Source organism: Scleropages formosus, chromosome 14 (assembly GCF_900964775.1).
Source record: "Scleropages formosus chromosome 14, fSclFor1.1, whole genome shotgun sequence".
Lineage (NCBI taxonomy): Eukaryota > Metazoa > Chordata > Actinopteri > Osteoglossiformes > Osteoglossidae > Scleropages > Scleropages formosus.
The window spans coordinates 6,867,920-6,881,798 of NC_041819.1; the positions used below are offsets into that span (position 1 = coordinate 6,867,920).

General features: G+C 44.6%; 1 protein-coding gene across 1 annotated transcript in view; it reads right to left on the minus strand.

Moving 5' to 3' along the window:
- LOC108920461 (E3 ubiquitin-protein ligase SH3RF3-like) overlaps window positions 1-13,879 on the minus strand; it is a 107,547-nt gene that overhangs the window by 18,080 nt on the left and 75,588 nt on the right. The window contains exons 3-4 of the mRNA XM_029258051.1: window positions 11,237-11,332; window positions 3,007-3,351 (exon numbers count right to left, since the gene is read on the minus strand). Of these exons, the coding sequence (XP_029113884.1) occupies window positions 3,007-3,351; window positions 11,237-11,332 (441 nt within the window). The remainder of the gene's footprint in view (window positions 1-3,006; window positions 3,352-11,236; window positions 11,333-13,879) is intronic.

Sequence of the window (13,879 nt, forward strand, 5' to 3'; positions counted from 1 at the left end):
TTTGGCCACAGAGTACCTCACAGGACAGAGACGAGGAGACACATCTTGTGCTGACTACATCGTTATGCGTTCAGCCCAAACGCAAACCTCCCGAAAGCATCTCCACGTAAAACGGAGAGTCGCTGGTTCACCTGAGTCACAAAGCAACAAATTTACATACATCTCTGACTCCCAGGGCAAAGTGAAATCCTTAACATCAAAACCCATTAAATATTGCACTTCAGATGTGAAAAGCAATTATTCTACATAAACATAGCCTGCTCCGATCTGCATTCGGTCCTCCATACCCAGAGTAATAATGGGAATTTACTCTCCAGGGGAGGAAGGCCAGTTAAAGCTCACATATAATTGTATTATTACCCATTATTATGCTGATGACTTTTTGTCAAGAAGACTTACAATGTTAGGCGTGTACACGACGCTATTTATAACACACTGCACATTTATACCGCAGGGTAATTTTTTTCTCTATTATTTCAGGGTTAGTACCTCGCTAAATGGTCCTACAGCAGGAGGTGGGATTCAAACTAAGGTCCTTTAACTGCAAAGCAGGGATCTAAGCACAGTTCTGCTCACAGCCTCTCCTAGGGGTTACTTTGTACAGTAAACGAAACATCATCGGTGTAACTTTTGAAATAAGTAAATCACAAATGATTTTTTTTTGTATTGTTTTTGTATGATTATGTATATTATGACCTGTCATGGGACAGCTGGTAGAGTAATGGTTAGAGCTACTGGCTTTAGACCCAAAGGTTGCAGGTTTGATCCCCACCTCTGGCTGTATTACCCTTGAGTGAGGTACCTACCCTAAATTGCTCCAGTAAAATAACCCAGCTGTACAAACGGGTAAATAATTGTAGGTAGACTACCATTGTAAGCTGCTTTGGAGAAAAGCGTCAGCCGAATGAATAAATGCAAATGTGATTTGGAGAGGGACATATGCACTGGAGCTCTGCTGGAAAGATGCAGCTCCCAGCAGTCCACTCCAAGATGGGGTTTTTGATATTTGCTCAGAGTAATGAGCCTTGACTCCTGTGGACATGTGGCAGGGAGCGGCTCGCTCCACCATAGAGGGACAGCACCTTTGCTCTCAGTCCATCGCTTCCCACCCAGATGAGCTCAGCTCAGCCCAAATCCCTCAGCCGCTTTACGTCACTTTCTCACCTCGCTGCCCCTTGACTTCTTCTCCCAGGCGGCAAATATTTCACATGCCGACCAGTGGGGACCAGATGAAGTGGCTGAGGAGCGCGAGGCGGAAGAGCTCTCGCCGGTATTCACCTCCCACGTGTGCCTTAGGGGCACTCATCCGTAACGTTTAATGACAAGGCAGTTTGTGTTTGTGGTGATTCAGGCACTGTTTGGCACCAGTCCACATCAATTCATTTTAAGAGGGTTTTGGACCTCACAGTGTGCCGTCGCAGGAACGTGAAGGCATCAGCATGTGGGAGATATTGAGCAGGAGTAATGAGAACGGTCTCTGCTTATGACCCATCTGTCCAAGACGGCGCATTATTTGGCTCCATTTTATTGGGACATCAATGATGGTGAATGGTTCATTACTGAGTTTTAATGACTGCGGTGAGCCTGACGCCATGTTTCCAGGCAACAGGGAACTCCTCAGTTTGGCCACCTCTTTAGAGCCATGATAATGCTGAAATCAGCCCTTTAGAGCACAATCACGTCAGGAATTGTGCTAAAAACCACTGCTAACATCTGGAGGGGATGCGACAACATTAAAAGGATTGAGTTTTGTGTTTTAAATATGGTGTAAGGAATACAGGTGGTCTTCAGAAGCTAATTTTAGTTACAAAAAGAAAAGAAAAACAAAAAACATCAGCCACACCGTTCTGACAAATAGTTACATTCTTGATTATTTGTTCTGGAGATCCGGCTGTCAGACCTGCCTTCTCCGGCGCTCCTGTAATGCGTCCCTTCCAGCCAAAGGAGGCCTTGGGCACCAAGCTGAAGATGCATTTGGCCAAATAACAGCGGCACTTGAGCGCAAACATGTCCCACGGCCCCATATGGGGAAGAGTTCAAAATCTAATTTCGTTGCGCATTAGTGTGCGGAAGGAGAGAACTGTCACTTACGGCTCTTTTCAGTTGAATTGGACACATTTTCTTTATCACAGCTATATACTAGCAAATCATGCGTCCCGTCTTTCAGGGCGCCCTACCTCTCATTGAGGGTAAGAAGCTGCAGGCAACCAGGGATATAGGTGTCAAACAAATAAGTTGAACTATTATTATTATAATAATAATAATAATAATAATAATAATAATAATAATAATAATAATAGGGGGTGAAGTGGCGCAGTGGGTTGGACCGGGTCCTCCTCTCTGGTGGGTCTGGGGTTCGAGTCCCCCTTGGGGTGCCTTGCGACAGACTGGCATCCTGTCCTAGGTGTGTTCCCTCCCTCTCCAGCCTTACGCCCTGTGTTGCCAGGTTAGGCTCCGGCTCCCCATGACCCCGAATGGGACAAGTGGTTCAGACTGTGTGTGTGTGTGTGTGTGTGTGTGTGTGTGTGTGTGTGTGTGTGTGTGTGTGTGTGTGTGTGTGTGTATTATAATAAAAAGAAGAATTGTTGTTCTGGATGTGTACGACTGTGCACATGCACCACGGAGATCCGTGTGTCCATGCTCGCACGCCTGTGTGAATATGTGTGTGTGTTTCCCTCACTTAAGCAGACATGCGAGAGAGGACCGGGATGATGAATGCTGTTTATTACTCTCTGCATTGCGCCATATTGAGTTTGCTGTGAGACAAAAGAGGCGGGGAAATGTTTGCAATAGGGCGAATAAAATATGAAAGCTGTTGAGCAGTCACTACATATGCTACTTGTGGCTTTCTGAACGGGACTCTTTGGGCTTAAATATGTGCAGGGGTCCTCTGGGGGGTGGTGCTGGAACACATTAAGACTTGTGTGGGTCATTGTCTGGAAGAAGAGCGAGTGCAAAAATACACATGTATACAGGAGCGTGCCGGCGTAAAGACGTCAGGCTGACCTGCGAGGGGGCGCTGGAGGACAGGTGGGGGCAGTCGCCCCCGATGCGGGCAGCGGCGCGTGGGTCCGAGGAACTGATGAGCACGGGTGCGCTGATCTCCATGGAGTGGCGGTTGCTGAGGGCCTGGGCCGTGCGCTGCGTGATGCTCAGAGCCGTGAAGGAGTGGCGCTTCTTGGCGTTCTTCTTGCCGTCGACGCGCCGGTGGACGGTGCTGACGGGGCTGCCTCCGTCGGCCGCCGCCCCGGAGGCTGGACAGAGCCCACCCGAAGAGCCTGGCTGGGCGCTGGTGCTGGGCACTGGGGTTGGCTTGTCGATCTCCATCAGCTGCTTGGCTGTTTCATTGAGCTGTGAGGAAGAGAGGGAAGGAAACACGAGGACACGTTCACCTATCGGCCCAGTCATAGAGCTGAATACGCACCGAATCAGCTCATGGGTGCAACACATACCGTCCTCTTGGGATGCACGCCAGTTTTTTTTTACAATTTACCTACTACATCACCTGCGGCCCCGGATGAGGCTGATTGTTGGAAACGGAACGGGATCTCAGGCTATTTCCGTCCACGTGCGATACAGTAGTACACCATGTTGCTTTGTGTTCGCGCATTACAGGAGCACTTGGCCGTACTCCATTGTTTATTGAGTTATTTTCAGAGCTGAGTGGCACTCTTAGCTGATGCATTTCACACTCAAGGCAGAAGCCTGCCCGAATTATGCTATTAGCGCACGCCGCGGAGCTGCTGCGCGGAGCTTCCTATCGAGAAGTAATTGCTAGCTTTTCAATAGCCGCTTGTCAGCAAGTACAGGTTGTGCAGCGTCAATTAGCTAAAAGGACTACAACCCCTTGACATTTCTGACATCCCACGGGACTGTAAAACTTGTGAATGGGAGCCAGAAGGCTCCTGGAAATGAATACGCGAACCACCAGGACTAAGAAAACTTCTGATGCAGCTTCCTGTGATGATCTCAAGAGAACACATAGAGCACCTGGGGAGGAAAAACACAGGAGAAGGCGGGCTGAGGATCTACTTATTATTACTTTATTACTGTACTGTGTATATGTGTAAACCCTTCCCCACAATATGAATACCTGAGGGAAATGTAATGCTTTCCTCAACATCAACTTCACAGATCCAGAAGTCATTTCATTTACGCTTACTCATTTAGCTGACACTTTTCTCCAAAGCAACTTACAATGTTAAAGTTACAATTATCAGTTTATACAGCTAGATAATTTTTTTCACTGGAGCAATTTTAGGATAAGTATCTTCTTAAGGGTACCAGAGCTGGAGATGAAACCTGCAATCTTTGAATTAGAAGGCAGTAGCGTTAACCACTACACTACTAGCTGCCCCAATACATTTAAGACTCTACCAAAGTAGTCAGTAAAAACAACAACAACAAAAAAAAAAAAAAAACATGCACTATTCAATGCTGTAAAGGTTTTACTGAGGAGAGTAATTGCAAAATGAATCTGAGCAACACTTAAGATGCACCCCAAGTGGTATTATGGAAAAATAAATAAATATTAAAATGACAAGCTTTACACGCTTTCAAAATAAATAAACGTACACTCTTAAATAAATATTTATCATGCTTTTAAACATTTCTCTTCAAAATACACGGGAAGATTCAAAAAAAAATTTTAACAGCCCCATGAAAGAGCACCGAACACTACCTGCGAACAAGAGATCTAACAACGGTGGGCAAGATGGCCCTTTCAAATGAATCAAACTCGTTTTCGCAAACGTGCAATTCATCGTCCTGAACCCAAACCAACCGGCAGCTCATATATTTCACACCTACACTGATATTTTCCCAAGGTCCTAATGAGTGAGTGAGCTGCGTGAGTGTGGGTGACACTGTGTGAACATGTATGCAGGTTTGTGCCCTTCCCTGGTTTCCCTTACATTCTCTCTGGAGTTACCACGAGAAGGTCCGTGACCCCCACCAATCAGAAGACACATGAAGGAGACACATCCCACAATCAAACTGTAATTACTGTAATGGCGCGTGTGACAGATAACCCGGCATTAAAAAGCAGGAGGCGAACCCCAGATGAAGGAGGTCACGCTGCCTCTCGGCACTGAGAAAGGGGCTTACATAACGGGCGGCGTTAGCAGGTGTAATCAAGCGATAACACATTATCATTCCGGAGAGGTGCTGTAGGAGACAGGCTGTGAAATAATAAGTCACGGTGCGCCACTTTCAGCTGCCGTACCTTGGCAAAAACATGACCGCTCTCCGTCGTACCCTGGGTTGCCTTAATTAAAGCCCATCCCATTCATTCCAGCCACTTCTTAAAAACATAGCCCCAGCACTCAAAAGGACAAAACGTGTTATTTATTTTAGGATGGCCCACAGGCATTGTGGGGATTTGACCGGGGTTCAAATCCAGCTCTGTCTGCAGGCAAAGTTCTCCCCTTGGTCATGAGGAGAGCTGGTAGCATATTGGTGAGAGCTGCTGCCTATTTACCTGAAGGTTATAGGTTCACATTCCACCTCCAGCTGTAGTACCACTGAGCAATGGCCTTACACTGAACTGCTTGAGTAAAATTATCCAGGTGGATAAATAATTAAAAATAGCTTAACATCATGAGATGCATGGGAGAGAAGTGTCAGCTAAATGAATGGAAGTGTGGTTTTCTCTCAAATACCAGTTTCAGGAGAATTGGTAATTCTAAATTGCCAAATGTGTGTGTGATTGTCCTGCGATGGACTGATGTCCTATCCAGGGTGTATCCTGCTTCCAGGATAGGTTCTGAGCTGTGGCGTCTCTGCACTGAACAAACGGTTATTAATGGATGGATATGTTACTAATTTACTTGCTAAAGGCACCGTATACGCCATGTGGCATCAGTGATCACGAGAACAGAGTAAAAACAAAGTAATCACCCTCTACCTTCAGCAACAGAGACACTGCAGCTCAAACTAGCCAAGCATCTATGGGTGTCTCAGCTTTTCGCACTTTATTACGAAAACATCCATCTTGCCCCGACAGCTCAGCTGTGGCTACCACAAACCTCGACACAAGCTGGTCCAAGACAGGAGGGTTTTCAATAATTAATTAACCAGTAAAGTTGCTGCACCATCTTTATGTCAAGCGGGATGCAGCAAAAGCCATTCATTTCAGGTATAAGTCTGTTGAGCTGTCTGAGAGAAAAAGAACTGACCTAGAAGTGCCATATTCTAATCCAGGTGCATTTCTCTAACAGGACTAAAAGAGGCATAAGAAAATCTGTACATATTGGCATCTTCATTAGTACCAATAGCACCAAAAATATAAATATGGTTCTATTGCATTCTGCACTGATGCCGATGAAATGAGAAGCGTTATTAATCCTCATAGATGAAGAATATTAATTCATTTTTAATTGCGTGAACAAATCGAGAGATGGTTTCCTTTAAAGGATAAAGACTAAATCAATGGGAGTGCCAACATCGTTATGCAATGTAGTGTAATTAGAAACACATTATAGAGTGGACCAGCGTGTCTAAGTGCTAAGGGGAAGAGAGGGGTATTGATCCTGAGCCTGTCATTGATAATTCATCTTGTTCATTTGACTTTACATGGTTTTGAATGGTACGTGGTGGGTTCACGTGCGGCCTCATTACCGAGAGCTGAACTTTTACCCTGGGAGAGTAATGTGAACATCGGTAACTGAGACTGCTCTCTGGCACGCACTAATGCATGTTTCCATGTCAGCGCTCAGTAACCTGTTTGTCGAGTCGAAGTAATGCTGTTCTTACTTAGAAGGAGAGTAATGTAAAAATCAAAGTGCAAATTAACTTCTGTAGTTTCATACTGCAAGAATGTGCGTGCACAACACACAGCAAAGCATTTTGTGCACAGTTTGAATGTTATTACGGTGCCTGTGTGGGTTTTCCTCCAGGCGCTCTGCTTGCCTTCCACAGTCCAAAGACATGCAGATCAGGTGAACTGGAGACACGAGATTGCCATAGTGTGTGACTGTATACGTGAATATCTGTGTGTGGATACCTTCCTATGGACTGGTGCCCCATCCAAGGTGTACCCGTCCTTGTCTTACACTCAATTCTGATACAGGATCCAGACTGCCTCGACCCTGACCATGACAGCAGTTACTGAAAGTGAGCGAGAAAATCTTTGTATCTTAAAAAATTTGTAACATGAGGGGCTACTGCATATAAACACAAAACACACACATTTTCTGAAACTGCTTGTCCCACGTGGGGTTGTGGCGAACGGGAGCCTACCCCGGCAGCACAGTGCACAAGGCTGGAGGGGGAGGGGACATTCAGGCACCCCAACCAGGACTTGAACCCCAGACCCGCCAAAGAGAAGGAGCCAGGCAAACCCGCAGTGCCACCATATCCCCCAAACCCAAAATAATAAATACATTTATATATATATTTCATCTGTCACTCTTGAGATGACAATCTTCTTAAAATCTTGTGAAATTTCAACAGCTGGAATCTTATTTATGTTGTTGCAGCAGACATGTGATACTACATGTGGGCAAGCCATACATCCCACTGCAACAACAGACCCATAAATAATATGTTTTGCTTTCTAGATATTTCCAAGTGTCTGGATGTTCTTCAGTGTTATTCAAAGCATCCAGGAAGAAACACATACACATTCTGAAACTGCTTGTCACAGTCACAGGGAGCTGGAGCCTAATCCAGCAACATAGGGCGAGGGGACACACCCAGGACAGGACACCAGTCCATCGCTAGGCACCCCAAGCAGGACTTGAACCCCAGACCCACTGGAGAGCAGGACCCAATCCAACCCATTGCATCACTGCACCCCTGCAACCCTCACTTCTAGGAAAAGAGTGGAACAAAATTATTTTGTTTTCCTTTACTCATTTTCTCTTCTAAACAGTAGTTAAAAGATAATTGCCTTTAATAAAATTATTGGGCATAACACATGATTGTAGTTTAATCTTAAGTTTAAAACAATTAAGAACCCAAGTTTGACTCTCCACATCTGTTACTATACTCTTGAAAAAGATATTGTATATTGATAAGAAAAGAAAAGTTACCCACACATTGTCTGAAACCACTCGTCCCAAGCGGGGTCACAACAAACCGGAGCCTAACCTGGCAACACAGGGTGCAAGGCTGGAGGGGCGGGGGACCCCCACACCCAGGATGGGTCGCCAGTCTGTTGCAAGGCACCCCAAGCAGGAGTCAAACCCCTGACCCACCAGAGAGCAGGACACAGCCAAACCGGCTGCGGCACCACACCCCCACTCCACCCCTGTGGCCCCTTACCCAGCTCTATAAATGGGTAAATAATGTTAGTAGCTTAATATTGTAAGTTGCTTCTTGAGGACAATATTAGCTAAACAAATGTAAACATCGTACTGCGTTTCATAAATTTCACAGTTTTTCCCATTTCCTTTACTAGTTCTTTCTCTTTTTTAGCATGACTCTCATTGCTTGATCCAGGGGTGATTAAAGGGTTAAACTGAAGTCTGCTCTAGTATAAAGTGACAGCAGGATGTGAAATTACATCAATTGAGAAATCATTTGTTTCCATCTCAGAAACAATGTCACTTGGAGAAGGGTGAGATGCCGTTTGCCCTTGATTTAATCCAGGCACCATCACGTCGGTGGGATCAGCGGATCAGGCCGACGCCATTAGCCACAGGTAGGCGCAGCGCACAGGAGGCAGACGAGCCGGTACCCGCAGCGCGGTTCAGCTGTGGGCATGCTCGCACTCCCCCTGGGGAAGCGTGAAGGATTGCACATTAGCAGAGAGAGGAGCCCACCTGGCCGTATGCCTGCCCGGCTCCAGGTTCCGCTCTGCGGAACGCTTCGGGGGTCTCCGAGCTGATTCATCAATGCGACTGACAAGTTAACGACGCGGCTCCTACCGGGGGCCCCTAACCGCACTGCCGGAATTTCAATGAGATCAGGCAGGAGCCGGACCAACTTGAGTCCTCTATGATTTACTTGGACCTTCAAACGATAATTACACCATTTAAACACCTGGGGAAAGTGTGAATGTGTGTGTGAGTGTGTGTGTGTGTGTGTGTGTGTGTGTGTGTGTGTGTGTGTGTTGGGGGGGGGGGGGGGTTGGGCTTTAATGAGCACTGTAAATGAAGTGGTTGAGAAAGAACCTAAATTAAAATATTCATTGCTTCGACTAATCTCCTGCTACTAAATGGATTTGATGCCGATTTTTTTTTGAGACCTAAAGAGCTTTAGCTACAATAACAACAAATTATACCAGCATACTCAAAAAAGAAAAAAGAGGAAGGAAAATATAGTACTTTGCCCTTTCTTTGGGCTTAACAAAGACTGTTCTACCGCTTTGAACAGAACAGGAATGGAATTCTTTTCTCAGAATAAATAGCTTTTTTACTCTTTACACAAGACTATACCAAAGTATTACAAATTAATGGGTTAATATTTTATTAATAGGCTGAAAATTACCCCCCCAAAAAATGAGACTCACGCTGCACAAAAATATTAATAAATATTTATTAAATAAAAATCCATCACACCCCAAAAAGCAGTATTGGGTGGAAGCACTAAAAATGCAACCCTGCTAATTCATCCCATTAATAAGGCTTTGATAGCCTAATGGATTCCTCATCCCTCTCATCTGATCCGACCTTCATCGTCCTCCGCTTCACCCCAGCTACATGCCATTAACCATTAGGTTTTTACAACCTGATCTCATAATTATTTGTGCTAAAATGTTGAAGACCGAAAGCCCAGCAACCTCCAATTAGCTTTGATTTATTGGAACAACATTAGAGAAAAGCAGAAGGAGAAGAAGCTGCTCTCGGTGTAGCTCCCCACTGCTACACACATGGCCTCACCCCACTTCCTCCTGTTCCTCCTGTGACCCAGACGCTGGCCGGTCACCAACAGGCCTTTACACCTGGCGGCCACAAAACCCCTCGAGATGCCATGCCACCTCCCCATTAATCACCTGCTGGGTATCACTAAGCATTCTGGGAATCATGGCTCAACCTTAGTTACCAGTGTCTTTCTGTGCAATGGCCTACACACTACATCTATGCTACCTTCCAGCCACATCCCTTTTCTCTCTCTATAGAAGGGTTAGAAGCTTGATTATGCTTCTGCTGCCATTGTTCAATCTCTCCCAAGAAGCCTTGATTTGTAATGGTGTGTTTTGTGTGTGTGCCCAGTTCGCACGGCTGACACGTGGATGACACGCAGCTTTCAGCAATAGCTGAAAGTTTTCGGCGAGCAAGAATATGATCATCTTAGGCAAGTAGCGAATCTTAGGCAAGTAGCGAAACTGTCAACTGAATGTCACAAGAGACAATTTATTGAACATTCCAAAGAGGAGACCTTACCATCTCGCAAACTTTGCAAAGTTTCTTAAGAACTTATTGCACATAACCATTTATTAGTTATGCAGAAAAAGTGAGTTCAAAGCTTCTAAATGGGGTCCCACCTGGGATACTGAAGTGTGAGCTATGGGCAGGTTACCATTCGCTCTCTACTGCTCTTTCATGGGCTGCTGGTCCCAATGGATGCCTCCGATGTGGTATTGGGCAAAGGGTAGTTCTCGCTTGAGACCCTCCCTTCACCCCCTACCAGAGCTCATGCCAACATGTGGGGTGTGGCCTCCCTTTCAACACCCTTCGAACCCAGCTGGCACCACCGGTGCAGGGTGGAAACCTATTGTTGTAAATCAATATGAGGCACATCTAATGCACCCCTTTATGTGCTTTATGACAGGCCTATTCTCCTGACGTGACTCTGCTACTGCCCAGCACCATACTTCTCAATAAAGCACCTGACAACGTTGTGTCCCTGGCTGCTGTATATCTCCATGACAGCTTAAAGCTCCTAGTCGTTTATTTCTCCACCTTTCTTTCAGGGAAGAGAGCCAGGTGTATGGGAAGTGCCCCCTTAGAGCTGTAGATGCGGGGTATCCTAGGCTAGGAAGATAAGAGCACAAAAGATATGGGCTTGATTCTGTTGATTTATTAGATTGTTCTTTGCCACTGGTAGTGCTGCATAACTATAATGAGGTTGAGATAAAGTTAATAGACTTGCAGAAGAGGCAGCCAGAACGGGACACCACTGTCAGGATATCTGGGGCCACTCTGCTGATATACCTGAATCCGTAATAAAGCTGAATGCGGCAAATACACCAGTGTCCTTTCTGAAGCTGCGAATCCAAAAAGAAGAAAACAAGGCAGGTCCATGTAAGGGCAAGGACAAAAAGACAAAAAAAAAAAAAAAGAAAACTCACCTCCACATATAAGAGAGGGAAAATGCCAATTTTATCCCCCAACATGCCCTCAGCCCAGTTGTCGTCCACTCTTCGGATCACAGTAAGGATTTCATCCTGTTGACATCCAGAGGAGAGAGGGCTGTTACTGCAGCGGTACAATACCAGGGACCAGCATGGCGGAGTTGAAGCAGTTTGATGAAAGCAATGTCAAAAAATTCTTCTGTTTAACTACATAAGTATTATTTGCACCAGAAGTAAACTGGGTTTAAACCACTGTAGAAACTGAACAAATATTAAGCATAAGACCACATTAAAAGACACAGATATTATCCATTCTTTGTTACACTACTCATTTCCACACATTTGCTAATGAAGTGATATTTAATAAAGCAATATTTCAGACATTACTCGAACATGTTCCCACTTCCAGATTACAAGAAGCATGAAATAATTTATAACAGTTATAATGTTCCTCTGTGACCTCAATAAAATGCGACATGAACTGACCCCTACATAGCTTAATTCCTGTTAATCATTTGAAAGATTGACCCCGGTTAATTACATACATCTTAAGAAATTTAAATGAATAAGAATCACATCTTGCTTTTTTATGAATGGTCATGTCGGTATAACACTGCAAACTGACACTGTCAGATTAATTACATCCTAAGCTTTTTTAAAAGCTTGACCCTAATTAAATGAGAATACAACTGAGTAACACAGGGAATCTTTACAGAGAAAAATGTTTTAATTTATTTGCTGAGATTGTCTTGTGTTCATGTTACAGGAGTCACCCCACAAATCCAACCCTAGTCCAAGTCTCAGTCCATGAATGTGACTGAGGCCGCAACTTGTCCCTGTCAAAGAAGAAATTAAAAAGACTTTTTAAAATGCCATGATCACTTTTTTACAGCATGAGAGTTGTAAATGTACAATGTTTGTATTTATCAGCAATAGATCTGTGTAATAAGTGCTATTTGGGATTCATGCTTTAACAATATGACACCGAAGTAACAAGCAAGTTAAACACTAGCTGGTTAAATATACACGTAGAAGCTTGTAACGGATGAGTGCTTTAGCTCAATAAAGTGGGTTTGCAGCTTCATAGGCGACTGCTCCCAAAAAGCAGTCCTGAATGAATGTGGGAGGTCAACCCTGGGTTTGGATCAATGGGGCTGAGATCCAGCAGAACCCCAGGGCACACTGGGAGTGACAGTACAGCGAAAAGAGCTTGCACCATCAATAAGATCAACAGGCCTGATGAGCTTGTCCCGGGATGCATTTGGGAGGAGATACCCATAACCTTCAGCCATCCCCTGAGTGGAGGGCACCACTAATGATGTGTTTGGGGAGGGCTGGATTGCCACAATTGACCTTTTTGCAGCATGAAGGAACTCTGTCCCCCTGCTGACAATTATGAGTTGACAGAAGGGCCATTTACTCAGTAAATTCATTACAGGGAGTTAGACTCCGCAGGGGAAAGCCAAGTCCTTTGCTATTTGGCCACCTTGGCATAATAACAAAAATGCAAAGAAAAGCCAAACGAATTCAGTCCAACTCTCAAGGCTGGGCATGTGCGAGGAATCTTCACATGCAGTCATGTGCTCCACCCCTCATAAATCACCCCCTATCGTTTCCCGCACTCTAATTGCACAGGGATAACGGTAACGAAGATAATCCCAGGCACCTCCCAGAGGGCCCTGATGTGCAAGCTGAGCGAATGGTCCAGACCCCATGTGAGCGAGAGAATTAAACTGGATCGATTCCTACCACAGGGGCTGAAGGGAGGCAAGACTCTCTCCTCTGGGCGGGGGGTTACATTTCAGCATCACATAAGAGAGTCTGAGGGTTTCCTTGCTAGGCTTAAGAGCAAAGCACATCTTAGTAACCAGGCCAGTGAGGGTCAGCAGGTGTTTAGAGTCACCACCTTTAGGCTCAAAGGATTCCAGTTCAAACCCCACCTCCTGCTGTAGCACCCTTGAGAAAGGTATGCATTCAGAATTTCTCTAGCAAAAATGACCTAGCTATGTAAATGGGTGAATTATGGTAAGTACCTTAATATTATAAGTCATTTCAAAAGAAAAACATTAGCTGAACAAATAAAAGTAAATGATGCTAGCAGCAGTGCACTTTGAATAAATTCACTTGACTTCCTAATGGAATCAGCACTGCTCTTTGCTCGTTGCTTATTGCAGGCAGCGCAAGTTTGTTGAAATTGGTTCATTTGTACTCGGCTCAGGTCAAGTTCGAATGCAAATTTCCTGGTCAAACTGCTATCTTATGCAACTCTTCCCTCCACATGTTCATGTAACCAACTATGTTCAAGTAAGTACGTTTCAACTCTGCCTTGATGGGATCTTTTTTATCTTTTTTTTTGTAAATTATGTGCCTCTGCTGTTGTAACACATTTGCTAAAGTCAAATATATACAAACCATTTTATCACCGAGTGACTGACTACATGAAATCTAACTTGAACAAATGTAAAAAAAAAAAAAAAATCTGTTTTAATGGAAATGCAAAGAAAAGTTTTTGGAAAACACTTTTTACACAATGCCTTGTGTTTTACTTTTAGGCTTCTTATATAAGCATATGAGCATCTTCCCTGTCCAAAAGCTCAAAACACAGAAAAACTAAATATTAAGGCTTGTACTAATACAGGT